At 51.5% G+C, this 15,793-nt stretch overlaps 1 protein-coding gene across 1 annotated transcript in view; it reads right to left on the minus strand.

The window, feature by feature from the left end:
- Positions 1 to 6,046: 6,046 nt before the first annotated feature.
- THBS2 (thrombospondin 2) overlaps positions 6,047 to 15,793 on the minus strand; it is a 28,716-nt gene continuing 18,969 nt past the window's right edge. Inside the window, exons 16-22 of the mRNA XM_069599390.1 lie at positions 15,116 to 15,234; positions 14,250 to 14,484; positions 12,558 to 12,785; positions 11,877 to 12,148; positions 11,085 to 11,182; positions 9,820 to 9,959; positions 6,047 to 8,071 (exon numbers count right to left, since the gene is read on the minus strand). Coding sequence (XP_069455491.1) covers positions 8,064 to 8,071; positions 9,820 to 9,959; positions 11,085 to 11,182; positions 11,877 to 12,148; positions 12,558 to 12,785; positions 14,250 to 14,484; positions 15,116 to 15,234 — 1,100 coding nt within the window. The 3' untranslated portion in view covers positions 6,047 to 8,063. The remainder of the gene's footprint in view (positions 8,072 to 9,819; positions 9,960 to 11,084; positions 11,183 to 11,876; positions 12,149 to 12,557; positions 12,786 to 14,249; positions 14,485 to 15,115; positions 15,235 to 15,793) is intronic.

Genomic DNA, 15,793 nt, shown 5'->3' on the forward strand with positions numbered 1-15,793 from the left:
GTGATGGGACCAGATGCCATGATCTTAGTTTTCTAAATGCTGAGTTTTAACCCAACTTTTTCACTCTCCCCTTTCACTTTCATCAAGAGGCTTTTTAGTTCCTCCTCACTTTCTGCCATAAGGGTGGTGTCATCTGCATATCTGAGGTTACTGATATTTCTCCCGGCAATCTTGATTCCAGTTTGTGCTTCATCCAGCCCAGCATTTCTCATGATCTACTCTGCATATAAGTTAAATAAGCAGGGTGACAATATACAGCCTTGATGTACTCCTTTCCCTATTTGGAACCAGTCTGTTTTTCCATGTCCAGTTCTAACTGTTGCTTCCTGACCTGCATATAGGATTCTCAAGGGCCAGGTCAGGTGGTATTCCTACTTCTTGAAGAATTTTCCACAGTTTATTGTGATCCACACAGTCAAAGGCTTTGGCATAAACAATTAAGCAGAAACAGATATTTTTTCTGGAACTCTCTTGCTTTTTTGATGATCCAGCAGATGTTTGCAATTTGATCTCTGGTTCCTTTGCCTTTTCTAAATTCAACTTGAACATCTCAAAGTTCATGGTTCACATACTGTTGAAGCCTGGCTTGGAGAATTTTGAGCATTACTTTACTAGCGTGAGATGAGTGCAATTGTGTGGTAGTTTGAGCATTCTTTGGCATTGCCTTTCTTAGGGATTGGAATGAAAACTGACCTTTTCCAGTCCTGTGGCCACTGCTGTTTTCCAGATTTGCTGGTATACTGAGTGCAGCACTTTTACAGCATCATCTTTCAGGATTTGAAACAGCTCAACTGGAATTCCATCACCCCCACTAGCTTTGCTCATAGTGATGCTTTCTAAGGCCCACTTGACTTCACATTCCAGGATGTCTGGCTCTAGGTTGGTGATCACACCATCATGATTATCTGGGTCATGAAGATCTTTTTTGTACAGTTCTTCTGTGTATTCTTGCCACTTCTTCTGAATATCTTCTGCTTCTGTTAGGTCCATACAATTTCTGTCCTTTTTTGTGCCCATCTTTGCATGAAACATTCCCTTGGTATCTCTAATTTTCTTGAAGAGATCTCTAGTCTTTCCCATTCTGTTGTTTTCCTCTATTTTTTTGCATGGATCGCTGAAGAAGGCTTTCTTATCTCTCCTTGCTATTTTTTGGAACTCTGCATTGAAATGGGTATATCTTTTCTTTTCTACTTTGCCTTTCACAAAATATTTGATTATGTATCTTATTATATCATATATTCATAAGGCATGTGTATGTGTGTATGCACGAGCATATGATGCTAAATATATATGATTATTTTATTATATCATATACTCTATGCTAAGTTTAGGTGAATATATTTTGTATATACATAGATGTCTTATTTACCAATTGTAATATATCTCTTAAACGATGAGAAAAACGATTTTTTTCTTTACACTAAACTACAACTGATTTATAAAGAAAGCTTAGCTTCTCCAACTGTGGTGTTGGAAAAGACTCTTGGAGTCCCTTGGCCTGCAAGGAGATCCAACCAGTCCATCCTAAAGGAAATCAGTCCTGAATATTCATTGGAAGGACTGATGCTGAAGCTGAAACTAAATCCACCGAACAGCAAAACACATTTATATAAATAATAAATTATGTGAAAGTAAATACACAGCACATAAAAGGAGGTAGGGTCAGGTTTTATGGACACTTTCTCCTCCTACTCTGCTTGTTTCAGAATCCACCCTCTGGAGGTGCATGGCCGTCCTGCAGTCAAGCTGTCCTCTTAGAGGTTCATCCATTAGAGACCCGAGGTTCATCCATTAGAGACCCCATCTGGCCTGAGGTTCATCCATTAGAGACCCCATCTGGCCAAGAAAAGGCTGACCTCCTGAGAGCCTGGAGTCTGGGGCCTGAGCCAATGGCCGGGGTCTGAGGCTCTGTGGGTGGCTGTTCTTCAAGCTGACCACCCAGTCCTGTCCACACTTGGGCACTTGATCTAAGCTTGTTCGATGGGATGGCTTCTGACTGAGCTGTTGTTGACGATGCAGGGAGTGTGTCTGCTGGAAATGTCAAAATCTCACTTCTGATAATGTACTTGGTGTGTCTGGGGTCAAAAAGTCACTCTATGATTACAGTCCCCAGAATTCATGCATTCCAACCTTTGTCCTGGAGCTTCATATATCCATATGTCCTATAGAACCTGAGATTCAGTTCTGAGACTTTCAAGGAGTGATAAGTAGAGAGGTAACATCTTCCCAACAGCAAATTTCAGTAATGTAGTACCTGGACATGGATTTAGGTAGAAACCTGTCAACCTTTCTGAGTCAGACTTCTTCAAGAGTTGCATATCATGGAGTTCATTGTTCAGTCACTAAGTCGTGTCTGACTCTTTGTGACCCCATGGACTGTAGCATGCTAGGCTCCTGTATCCTACATTTTCTCCCGAAGTTTGCTCAAATTCATGTCCATTGAGTGGGTGATGCTATCTGGCCAACTCATCCTCTGCTGCCCCTTTCCCATTTGCCTTCAATCTTTCTCAGCATCAGGGTCTCTTTCAATGAGTCAGCTCTTCATATTGGATTGCCAAAGTATTGGAACTTCAGCTGGAACTTCAGCTTCAGCATCAGTCCTTCAAATGAATATTCAGGTTGATTTCCTTTAGGATTGACTAGTTTGATCTCTTTGCAGTCCAAAGGACACTCAAGCGTCTTTTCCAGCACTGCAGTTTGAAAGCATCAGTTCTTTGGTGCTCAGCCTTTTTTACGGTCCAACTCTCAGATTCTTAGATGACTACTGGTAAAACCATAGCTTTGACTATATGGACCTTTGCCAGCAAAGTGGTGTCTCTGCTTTTAAATATGCTGTCTAGGTTTGTCATAGCTTTCTTTCCAAGAAGCAAGCCTCTTTTAATTTTGTGGCTACAGTAACCATCTGCAGTGATATTGGAGCCCAAGAAAATAAAGTCTGTCACTGTTTCCATTGTTTCCCTATCTATTTCCTACGAAGTAATGGGACTGTATGCCATGATCTTAGTTTCTTTCTTTTTTTTTTTTTTGGGATGTTGACTTTCAAGCCAGCTTTTTCACTCTCCTCTTTCACCCTCAACAATAGGCTCTTTAGTTCCTCTTTACTTTCTGCCATTAGAGTAGTATCGTCTGCACATCTGAGGCTATTAATATTTTTCCTGGCAATCTTGACTGCAGCTTGTGATTCATCCTGCCTGGCATTTTGCAAGATGGGCTTCCGTGGTAGCTCAGCTGGTAAAGAATCCACCTGCAATATGGGAGACCTGGGTTCGATCCCTCGGTTGGGAAGATCCCCTGGAGGAGGACAAGGCAACCCACTCCAGTATTCTTGCCTGGAGAATCCACATGGACAGAGGAGCCTGGTGGGCTACAGTCCATGGGATCACAAAGAGTTGGACATGACTGAACGACTAAGCACACAGTGGGAAGATGCCTTATAACACAGGGGGCTCAGCTTGGTGCTCTGTGATGACCTCACTAAGTTTGGGCCTCCCTGGTAGCTCAGTTGGTAAAGATCCCCTGGAGAAGGGAATGGCAAACCACTCCAGTATTCTTGCCTGGGAAATTCCATCAACAGAGGAGCCCCATGGACTGTAGTTGGCACAGAGTTGGACATGATTGAGCGACTAACACTTTGACTTTGACTCTACATATAAGTTACATAAGCAGGGTGACAATGTACAACCTTGTTATACTCCTTTCCCATTTTTGAACTAGTCAGTTGTTCCGTGTCTGGTTCTAAATGTTGCTTCTTGATCCAAATAAAGGTTTCTCAGGAAAAAAAAAAAAAAAGTCACTCTATGGAAAAGCAACAGCTGAAAACTGTCCAAGTTTCCAGGCCTTGTTACAGCTGAGAGATGTGACCTGAAAGTCATCCTGGGGCCTGTAATCGCGGGTCACCTGCTCTGGCCGCTGGGACCCGTGTGGCCCCCACGGGGCTCAGAGCTGCCTCCATGTCCATCCTTGGGTGGCTGTGCCAGGGGACTCTGGACGGCGGGGACAGCATGGGCTGAGCTCAGCCAGGGTCAGACATGGCAATGGGTTGACACTTGGCAGCGGCTCAGGGCCCAAACGTTTTGGTAAGAGTTCCACGGGTTTCCCCAAAGCCAAGGTCACCGTCGTCTGGGCCAGGAGCCACTGTCATCTCTGGACCCTTGCCCTCTGCCAAGTCGCTCCCCTGGGACCAGAGGCCCAGGCTTGGCCAGGCATGGACGGTCCCCACCTTCCCCCCTTCCTCCCCCAGGACCCGAGGGCTGTGGTCCTTGGCGTCCAGATGAGGATCTTCAGAGGAGCAGAAGCCTGACGCTATGACCAGGGTACCAGAGCTGTCAGGCAGCAGCCGCCCAGGGGTCCCTGAGCTCTCGATCGCCGGCTCCCGCGGCCAAAACACCACTTTGTGAAACAGACGAACTGAGCAAGAGCCGCTCGAGCAGCTCAGACCCACAGGGACCCCGGGGCCTTCCACGCCGGACCAGGTGGGCTGTGACCCCGGAAGGACCCTCAGCCAAGAGCGACCCCTCAGACCCCCTTCCCGTCGGCCACCTCGGGGCCTGATGGAGGTGCCGTGGGGGCCCGGCCTCGGACCCCACACTCCCTCCCCTCAGGCTGGACCCACCCCCGTGTTAGAATCACCTCCCGTTCCTCCGCCGCCGCCCACCGAGCACTGCCCGAAGGCACGCTTTTGGGGGTGCGGAGGGTCTTTTCTTCAGGGACAGTGATGGAGCACGGCATCACCCCGAGTGTTAGAGCCTCACGTAAAAGGGAGCGACTCCACAGACCCGTCCCCCACGGCGCCACCGCCTCCCCCACAGAGCAGAGACACGACCGGTCCCGGGACCACCGCGCGCTGACAGGGGCGGGTGTCAGAAACTGGCCTTTCGATAAACACGCGCCCAAATCGGAACGTGAGGAACTGCGTCTCGCTTCATCACCCGACCTCTCAGCACCCTCGGCACGACCCCCGTCCGCTTTCCGTTCCACAGGCGGCGCGAACGTCGGCGTCCCCAACGTCGGCGTCCCCCCCCCCCCGCGCCGGCGTCCCCCCCGCGTCGGCGTCCCCCCCGCGTCGGCGTCCCCCCCCCCCGTCGGCGTCCCCCCCCCCCGTCGGCGTCCCCCCCCCCGTCGGCGTCCCCCCCCCCGCGTCGGCGTCCCCCCCCCCGCGTCGGCGTCCCCCCCCCGCGTCGGCGTCCCCCCCCCCCGCATCGGCGTCCCCGCGTCGGCGTCCCCGCGTCGGCGTCCCCGCGTCGGCGTCCCCGCGTCGGCGTCCCCGCGTCGGCGTCCCCGCGTCGGCGTCTCGGAACCCGCGTCCCGCCGTCCTCAGCGCCTCGTGTCTCAGCTCCCCTGAGCCTCTCGAGGCCCCTCCCCGGGCCTGGCCTCGTCCTCCTCCTCCACGTGCGCACACTCACCTGTTTGCCACCCAAATCAAGCTAGATCTTCGCCTCCACCCGTCCCCTCGGGAGGCCTTTCCTGCACCCGAGGCTTCCAAACGTGCTGTCCGTCTGTCCGTCTCCCCCTGCAGCCCTCACGGTTCCCCCATAACTGAGGCCACAGTACTGCTCAGAAGTGCCGGGGTCAGTGGGGCAGCCAGAGACACCTAGGCCGCCCGAGGCCTCCTCCCACCACCGAGCAACCAGCCTATCCAGACAACGCCATGATCGCACACGACCCGCTGAGCCTCCTGCAGCTTCTCGCTCCGGTTTGCAACCAGACTGGTCCAGGGAAGCACCGTTCGAACGATGAGGGGCCCCCTGGGTTGCCCGTCTCCCCTGAGTCGTCCCAGTGGGGCCTACACTCACCACACTGCTCGGTCCCCAGTGGGATAGCGAGAGGCAACACAGGATGGACTCCCTAGGGTTGCGTCCTGCGTGACCCGGGTGGCTCCACCGACCACGGTGAGACCTGCCTTCAATAGCCTCCTGCTCTGCGAAGACCCCCGACTGCATCTCAGCCTCAGAAGGCCTGACACAGAGCTCTGCTCGTCCTGCTGGGGTCCATCCACTGAACCCCAGCAGGAGCCCTGCTAGCTCTTTAAAAAAGGGAGAGAGATTGATTTATAGAAAACCTTTTTACAATTTATTTCCTGTTATGAACCTTTGAAGTATAAAAATGAGGCTCTAGCTAAATGCAGGGTTCAGTGGTGAAAATCTGACCATGTGAACAAATAAATTAATATTTACAGTCTTTGGCAAAACAAAAGAAGTTTCATCCATCTGTACCAAAAGTTTGTTTTAAAAAAAAACATAAATAATTTACAAAAAAAATATGGTACATTCTAAATATTCACATCATCATCCCGTACCACCGAACACACCGACACAGAGACCTGCACGCTCTTCACCACGGGGACATTTAATGGGATCTCCCAACACTCCGTTGTCTTGGGAAGACAGCGCCACTGAAAAATGTAAAAAGTGCAGCACAGCGAGAAGGCAATTAGCCTCAAAGAAGCAACAAATGTAAGTTTATCAGACCGCACGAGCGAGGGAGACAGGTCGCCGGTCCTCTCTCTCCGAGACGGAGGCGTTAGCTCACTGTCAGCCAGAAGGAAGGCTGTCTGCCACATCAGGCCGCCAAGACAAGTCTTCTTCCCGAGCCCCTACGTGGAGTGAGATTAACTAATATTTCCTGCAGAAACATCATGCAACTTGAAGCGAAAAACAAATCAAGCCTGGAAATACTGCTGTATGACTAAGGGGTGCATCAGTTTATCCTTGGCATTCAAAGTCTTTAAAGTCCTACGTACAGCAGATAGAAAATAGTGAAAATATATATATATGTGGAATTAAAGTCACTGGCAACAGTATATATTAAGGTTCCATTATAAACTCCTCATTATTGTTTATCCTACCGCATTTTGCAGCATGCTTGATCACGGCCATGTGACATTATAAAGCCTTGTATTTTGACAAGAGATGTTTTGCTATAACTATATCTTTATATTATATGCTAGTTATATGCTTACTTCTAGAAATTATACTGCATATGCACTACTTGGCATATTTAAATAAGTTACTGGTGAACAGAACTGCATTCTATACTCACTCAATAAATATTAACACAGCATTTATAACTGGAACCTTAACGGAATGTGTTACCAAGTTGGGTAAAAGCAACTTGCCCACAGTGTCAAAGCCTCGACGAGGGATTAGATGTAGAAACGCATTTGCCGACCGCTTCTCCGCTGTCTCTTCCACAGCAGCAGAGATGGGAAGGAGCCCCAGCAAGGATTCTGGGGACCAGACCTCAGAACCAGGGGATACCCGGTCATGATTCCCCCCCCAGGTCCACCACGGCTGGAAGGGCCACTGCAGCGATGGCGCCCCCTCTGCTAGACCACAGGCCAGCAGGGCTCTGCCAGGCCCACATCCAGACCCACAGCAGAGCCGTCGCACAAGGATTGTCCTTCTTTGATGAGACTACATCTCTGAGGGCTCCCACTGTGGGACAAGAGAGTCGGGGAGGGGTATTCACTTATTCCCATGGGTATTTCTGATGTTCCAGTTCATTACCTGACATCCCACATATGTGACTGCTGTCTCTTGACCGCTTCCTGATGATGGAATTACTTCAAACTTGAGTCGACCCTTCTTTATAATTTACCTAACAATATTTGGGTGCTCTCACACCCAACTTAAAGCGCTAAAAGTAGTGTGGCAATATTTTTCCTGCTTAATTTATCATAATGGCTTATACACAATATTCCCTTCAACTCCATATACACATAAATACAAAAAGTACTTACATTTCATATGTAAACGTCATTCTTTTTAAACACACAAGAAAAGAAAAAAAATGCAATATTATGCTCAATTTTCACTCCACATAAAGTCTCATGGATCATCAAACTGCTTTTCCTGTAGTGGGTTGGATGTTCATCTTTCTGTTCCATTATTATTTATCCTCTGAAGGCACTTGGGCTTGGGTGGAGGACAGCAGGTGAAGAACCACTCAGGTTAGGGTCAAGGACAGGAGGTCTGCTAGAGAGAGTAGCTGGAAGCACTGGGATGGACTGAGGTGTCTGGGTAACAGCATCCACAGTACTTTGCTGGAAACACAGCAAGTCTTGCTTAGACATCTGCAAAACACAGTGACAGAATCTGGAGACTGGACCGTGAGTTTTGTTTTGCTTTATTTGTTTAACTATAACCTAAAATATCATTATTTCTATTTTTTAAAGAAGACATCCACAATATGCATGGATGCATGGTGAATGGATGGATGGATGGATGATGGATAGATGGATGGATGGGGATGAATGGGGATGGGTGGATGGGTGGATGGATGGATGGACAGAAGCATAGATGCAATGATGGGTGGATGGATGGATGGATGGATGGATGGATGATGGATGGATGGTGAATGGGTGGATGGATGGATGATGGATAGATGGATGGATGGGTGGATGGGTGGATGGTGATGAATGGATGGATGGATGGATGGATGGATGAATGGACATGGATGGATGAATGGATGGATGGATAAATGGATGGATGAATGCGTGGATGGATGAATGGGTGGATGGATGGATGGATGAATGGATGGATGGATAGATGGATGGATGGATGGATGGATGGGTGTATGGGTGGATGGGTGGATGGCAATGGATGGATGGATGGATGGATGGATGGATAGAACCATAGATGCAATGATGGGTGGATGGATGGATGGATGGATGAATGATGGATGGATGATGGATAGATGGATGGATGGATGATAGATAGATGGATAGATGGATGATGGATGGATGGATGGGTGGATGAATGGATGGATGGATGGATAGATGAATGAATGAATGGATGGATGGATGGTGAATGGGTAGATGGATGGATGATGGATAGATGGATGGATGGGTGGATGGGTGGATGGTGATGAATGGATGGATGGATGGATGGGTAGATGAATGAATGAATGGATGGATGGATGGATGAATGGGTGGATGGATGGATGATGGGTGTATGGGTGGATGGCAATGGATGGATGGATGGATGGATGGATAGAACCATAGATGCAATGATGGGTGGATGGGTGGATGATGGATGGATGGATGATGGATAGATGGATAGATGGATGATGGATGGATGGGTGTATGGGTGGATGGCGATGGATGGGTGGATGGATGGATAGAACCATAGATGCAATGATGGGTGGATGGGTGGATGGATGGACATATGGAAGGAAATGTGAAATGTCTCAAATGAAACCTAACGTAGGGAAGGGAACACTCCACCAGAATCAAGAAGACATATCAACACTCTTGCTGTGTGACTTTTGAGAAGCATCTCTGAGCCTTACCTCAACTATAGAAGATCCATTCATATCTACATGAAAGCACAGGCTTAGACCACATTGGAATCAAGTTCCCTTCCAGCTCTATCATACTTTGACTTGAATAGACTCCTAGAGAGACAGCCAGAGAGACCCCTCCCTCCACCTCCCCCCTCCTTCCTTCCTTCCGTTGTCCCTCCCTCCCTCTCTCCGTCTCTGCCTCTTCCTTCCTTCCTTTCTCTCTATCAGCGGCTGCAATCTAAAGTGCCAAAGGGGCCCAGAAGGTGTAGACGATGCAGGAAGCTATGGGGTAGAGTACAGGGGGTAAGTAAAGCCTGTGAATAACAAAAGCGTTCGTCCTACTGAAGCCATGCACACGGAATTCAAAACAAACAGGCTGACGAAGTCCGCTCAAGCTGGCCACACCAAACATCTGCCGGGCGGCCGCCAGGTCATTTCCCTGATGTGCAGCTTTCGTCAAATGAAGAGCAAGACGCGCATTCCCTCCCCGTTCTCTGTGACACACAGGGCCCCAGTGACCCTTGTTCTCACACTCACCTCTGCATTCATATTTGAGGTCCGAGAAGTAGACCATCTCTTGAGAGAAGACAAACAGACCCAGCCGCCCACCCGCGTAGGTTTGGTCATAGATGGGTCCTGAGTCCGCCATGACTTGTTTTCCTTCATGTACTAAGACTCTGAAAACAAAACAAGGAGACGGAAAGAGAAGGTCAAAGCTGTGAGGCACATTCACCAGAGGGCAGGAGGTCAGCTTTCTCCTCACAAGGCTCGCCAAGAGCAACAGCAACACCCAGAACAACCATCCTCCCCATGACTCACTGACAGTCACCCGCCAAGCTCCCAAGCTGCCTCTGCCTTTAAGAGCCAGGAATACTGTAGTGGAGTCAGGAGGCCCTTCCCTCAGCCCAACCCTGGCCTCAACTCCGACCCTACCCTGACCTTAGCTCTAACCCTAACCATGACCCTGACCCTAACTTGACCTTAACACTAACCCTGACCCTGACCCTAACCCTCGCTCCTGGCCTTCACACTGCACTGAAGCCTTGTGCTCAGCTGCTTCTTCAAGAACCGTGCGCTGCCTGACATGTAAGCACAGGCTCCATCCCACGTGCACAGAGGCTCTGAAGCTCCCTGATAGGGGAGGGGCTCACGAGTGGAGAAACAGGGACTCTCCCCGGAAGCAGTCCCTGCAGCCAACCTGCACCGCCCCTTCTCAGATCTGTCTGTTGTCACAGAGGACACACATACTCTCCTGGTGGAGCATCAGACTGGCCCGTGCGCTAAGTCTAAACTCTGCAAAAAGTTTCAATTTAAGTCATCGTGCTTTAATCAAAACTGATTAAAAATGCTGCCATGTCGAGAAGACGAACTTCTGTTGGACTGCTTTGTCAAAGTTTTGTTCGAGATGAGTCTTGGACTCAGCTGTTCACAAATCAGGAATAAGCAGGAACCTGTGCAAAGGAATCACGTGCTAATCCACAAAGACGTGCACTTCAGCTGAACTTTCCCTCCTGTAAGGGAGACGATTACCACCTTCTGGCTTACTACAACAAGTGTGATCTCCTCGTCAATAGCTTTGTTTTTTCTTTCTTTCTTTATTATTTTTTTTTTAAAGTGATGTGCAGAAGAAGATGCGGGACAGAAAAGAGAAGCATTTAAAGTGGGAAAATCCAGGGAGCAGTACACAGGGCAGAGTCCACTTCAGCTGATTCATCTGGGGACGCCGTGCAGTGGAAAGACATTTCTGAAATGGACAATTTCTGGGCAGAAATGCAGCGGGCAGCGAGCTTCCCTCCCCCTACCTTATGTAGCCCGTCTTAGGCCTGTGGGTCAGATGCCACCGGTAGGCAGTGTAGTCCTTCCAGCCGATATTTTTGGGGTCGTGCCATAGAGTGCGAACCTGAGGGAGAGCATCACTCTGAGAACAACTGGCTCCCTGAGCCTTAAGTGTGGCTTTACAGCACCAAAAGGGAGACAGAACATCCCTGTGATGAGAAGCCCCCGCGCACGGGTGGCCAGGTCTCCCTCTGACGAATCCCACAGCATGAACCTTAGTGTGAGCAAAGCCCACTGACGGGGGCCGTGCTGTTCAGTGTGAGGAGCCACTGGGCTGAGCCCTGGGTCTCTGCTTTCCCAACGCAGGACCAAGACCTTTGGAGCCCTTTTCTCTCCACTTCTATAGGGCACAGACCTATGCTTCACATGCAAGAGGTTCACCAGCCGTGTTTGTAAAAGCACCAGGCACGGCATCTTTAATCAGCAAGAGACTGAAATTATCCGAGCTTCCCAGGGGGCTCAGATGGTAGAGTCTGCCTGCAATGCAGGAGACTCTGGTTCGAGCCTTGGCTCAGAAAGATCCTCTGCAGAAACGAATGACACCCACTCTAGTGTTTTTGCCTGGAGAATCCCATGGACAGAGGAGCCTGGTGGGCTGCAGTCCCTGCGGTTGCAAAGGGTCGGACACGACTGAGCAACTCACACTGACTGGCTGAGGTAAGATGAAGGTGAACAGAGCTGGGGGTGTTTTGTGAGGGCTGGGACTGCTCTCCCGACGGCCCATGGCAGCCGCCCGCCAGGAGGAGCCGTGTGCTCACCTGTCCCTCCGTGTTGCCCGTGTGCCACAGGGCGTTCCTCAGGTGCTCGCCCGTCCCCGTGGTGGAGTTCACCACCTTGAGGGACACCCCCGAGTAGCCATAGGCCCGGGTGGGCTGGTCTTCCCAGTAGGTCTGCGTCACCTGTTTCCACATCACCACGTAGAAGCGGCTGCTGGACTGGTAGCCAAAGACGAAGCCAGCATAGTCATCGTCGCGGTCTGTGTTGACGTAGAACGTGCCGCTGAAGTCGACAGACCCGAACTCGTCGAAACCTGGAGGCCGCAGGGAACATCGTCGTCAGAAACAGCCTTCTAGGACAGTCCTGGAGGCCCGGGGACCGATGGACACAGGCGGAGAGGGCTCTTCCCTTCCATCCAACTGGAGCCCTGTTCCTGGGCGAGTAGGGCACTGAGGGAACTTAATCTTTCTAAAGTTACGGGATGGCTTCACTGCCTTAGGTAATAAACACAGAATCCGTAAAATAAAACGGCCTGCTGAATATGAGATCTCAGAGACTGGAGAGGCAAAGACGCCCTTACCCAAGCTCTTCCATCACAGATACTTAGGAAGACGGTTTGCAAACCAAGGGAGGGTGGGAGCTACCAGAGAGACCCACTGCTCCGTCCCCTCGGTCTCAAAGGGCAAGCTTGCGCGCTCTGCAGCACCCACGCTGAGGCTCACCAACAGCGATGCCAGGGTCGGAGTTGGCTGTCTGCACCAGCTCTTTGCCTTGATGGCGAATGACCCAGTTGGGGTCAATCTGAGTGGTGCCCTTGGGGTCCAGGTGAACCATCTGGAAGTTCCGGAAGTCTGTCTCGCTGATGGCGTTGTTCTCAGGACACACGTCGTCAATGTCAGGGACACTGTCGTTGTCGAAGTCATCTTTACAAGCGTCCCCACGCCCATCGCCTGTCGCCAAGGAAAAGCAGAGAGAAAAGAAAGTAAGGGCTCGCCGTCTGCCTCTCTGTGTCTGAGAAGACTTAGTACATGAGTCTCTGAAACTCTGAGGCCAAGGGCTCGGCAGCATGTTCTGGACCAGCGCCTGTAATTGCTGACATTTTGCCCCAACACTCTGAGGAGGGGTCTGGACTCTCTTCTCAAAACGTCACTCTGATAACACTGCAGTGAAGCTTGCCATATGTGAGCTCCCGTGACAGCCATTTCTTCTCATCCTGAACTTGAAATTGGGGTACAAAACCTGAACCTTGCCAGGGGAAATCAAGCTGAATTTTCAACTTTTCCTTCTGATTGTCTTCAGAACCTTTGCTACTACCTCAGCTGCCCCTGCCTGCAATCTACTTGGCATTGAGGGCAGAACTCTCTGATGAAAAATGGTCTCCCTGGGGAGAAATGGACTTCCGCTTTTGGAGGGCATCCTGTCAGTTTTCCCGGGGGTAGGGCTGGGGGCCGCGGACCAGCCTGGCTAATGGAGAGATGCCCGCTGAGACCTCATGGGTATGCATCCATGCTAACGGTGACAAGCCAGGCGACCACTCCCTACATCACCCTGTCGGAGCGCCTGCCGCTTTAGAGGGAGAAAAGACACCGAGCTCAGCCGCGTTTCCGGCACGTCCCTCACACGGCCCCTCAGTTCTGCTCAGAGGCGCACGGCCCCTCAGCTCCCCTCAGAGGAAACAGCCCCTCAGCTCCCCCCAGAGGCATGGGATCCCTGAGCTCCCCGCAGAGGCACAGGGTCCCTCAGCTCCCCTCAGAGGAAACAGCCCCTCAGCTCCCCCAGAGGCATGGGGTCCCTCAGCTCCCTCAGAGGCACAGGGTCCCTCAGCTCCCCTCAGAGGAAACAGCCCCTCAGCTCCCCCAGAGGCACGGGGTCCCTCAGCTCCCTCAGAGGCAGAGGGTCCCTCAGCTCCCCCGAGAGGCACACAGTCTGCTCTCTGGGTGACAGGCCCGTGCTCTAGCTGGCAGGAGTGTCCACAGCCCCGAAGATGTCCCTGAGCACCAGTCTCGCCTCCACCTCAGCCACCCCCGGCACCAGCCAAGCCCTCCCTCAGGCCCAGCTGTGGGGACAGAAGCCATCAGTCCTCCTGTCAAGAGCGAGCTCTGAGCTGCTGGCGGCTGGGTGTCCTTGGAGCTGCCCTTCAGCCAGCGAGTCTCCGTGCGCCTCTGGGTCAGTGGGCTCCACCCCCTGCCCCCACCTCCCGTCTCGCCCAGGGCAGCTGCGCGTCCTCCACCAGCGCTCGGGTCAGCCTCCAGCAGACGCCAGAGGGTCCTCTGCTGCGCCCCTGCTGCGTCACCTGAGCCACCCTGGGCTCCACGCCCTCCAGATCCTCTCCCCAGGGACCACTAGGGCCGAAGAGCTCTTTCTATCCAACACCTCAGTTCCCTGCGGCCCCACTGCTCCTGCAGGGCACCTACCGTCCGAGTCCTCCTGGTCGGGGTTGGCGACCAGCCGGCAGTTGTCCCTGTCATCAGGGACCCCATCGTTGTCATCGTCTGAGTCACAGGCGTCACCCCGGCCGTCGCGGTCATGGTCGGCCTGGTTGGCGTTGGGGATGTAGGGGCAGTTGTCCTGGTTGTTCTGGTGGCCATCTTCATCGATGTCCTCATTGTCGTCACACTGGTCTCCCACGAGGTCATTGTCCACGTCGGTCTGGGAGGCAGAGTTCGGGGACAGTGGCACTGAGCCTCCGCCCAGCGAAACAGATGCCGGGCTGAAGTTGCCGAGCGCATGCAGCCTGGCCCACCTCACCCCATGCAAGCCGTGACCACAGAGAGGAGATGGCCTCCTGAGACGACCCGCCAACATCAGAACGGGGACTGGGGTCCAGGCGTCTCTGCACCTAACCCACCCCCTACAGGGGCTTGCTTTCCTTAAGGGGGACTGGAAAGCATTAGCTGCCATGCAATCGAGTCCTTTCTGACAACGTCTTTTCTCCAGCACGTTCTGTGAACTACATCAGCACGTCCTATTCCCACTGTGGCTTCCAGAGGCCAACCTGGAAAAGCAGCCAACTCCACTGTCTGCATCAGGGAAACATCGAGCTGATCGGGAGACTTGCTCCCACACAGAGCAGGGCAGAGGCACCTACTGTCTGGCTGGGGGCCACCGCGATACGGTCATGCCCAGGCTCGAGTTCAGTCAGCGTTTTCAGTTAAAACGACTGAGCAGCCTGCGCTGTCGCGTCCTGGCAGAGCGCGCGGAACGCCGCCAGGCCACACAGTCTGTGATGAGCCCTCGGCCTCCGCTCCTCGCGACGCCTGGCCGGTCCCCCACCCCTTACCTGGTCGGGGTTGTGCCCCAGGGGGCAGTTGTCACAGTGATCACCCACACCGTCCCCGTCCGTGTCCCGCTGGTCGGTGTTGTAGACGTAGGGACAGTTGTCTCGCTCGTTGAAGACATCTGTGGGATGCAGGGAGAACAGAGCACACGGGGTTTAGAGAAGGTCACTGCTTTGCTTACTGCATTAGACAGCGCACAGCCAAACTTCCGTTTAATAAAAGAGAAATCTAAGAAGTCAGAAAATGTGAAGATTATTAGATTCACGGCAGATTCCCCATTAAAAGGAAAGAAACACAAGCTGGAATCAAGATTGCCGGGAGAAATATCAATAACCTCAGATATGCAGATGACACCACCCTTGTGGCAGAAAGTGAAGAGGAGCTAAAAAGCCTCTTGATGAAAGTGAAAGAGGAGAGTGAAGAAGTTGGATTAAAGCTCAACATTCAGAAAACGAAGATCATGGCATCTGGTCCCAACAGTTCATCGGAAATAGATGAGGAAACAGTGGAAACAATGTCAGACTTTATTTTTGGGGCTGCAAAATCACTGCAGATGGTGATTGCAGCCATGAAATTAAAAGACGCTTACTCCTTGGAAGAAAAGTTATGACCAACCTAGATAGTATATTCAAAAGCAGAGACATTACTTTGCCGACTAAGGCCCGTCTAGTCAAGGCTAT

Source organism: Ovis canadensis, chromosome 8 (genome assembly GCF_042477335.2).
Source record: "Ovis canadensis isolate MfBH-ARS-UI-01 breed Bighorn chromosome 8, ARS-UI_OviCan_v2, whole genome shotgun sequence".
Taxonomy (NCBI): Eukaryota; Metazoa; Chordata; class Mammalia; order Artiodactyla; family Bovidae; genus Ovis; species Ovis canadensis.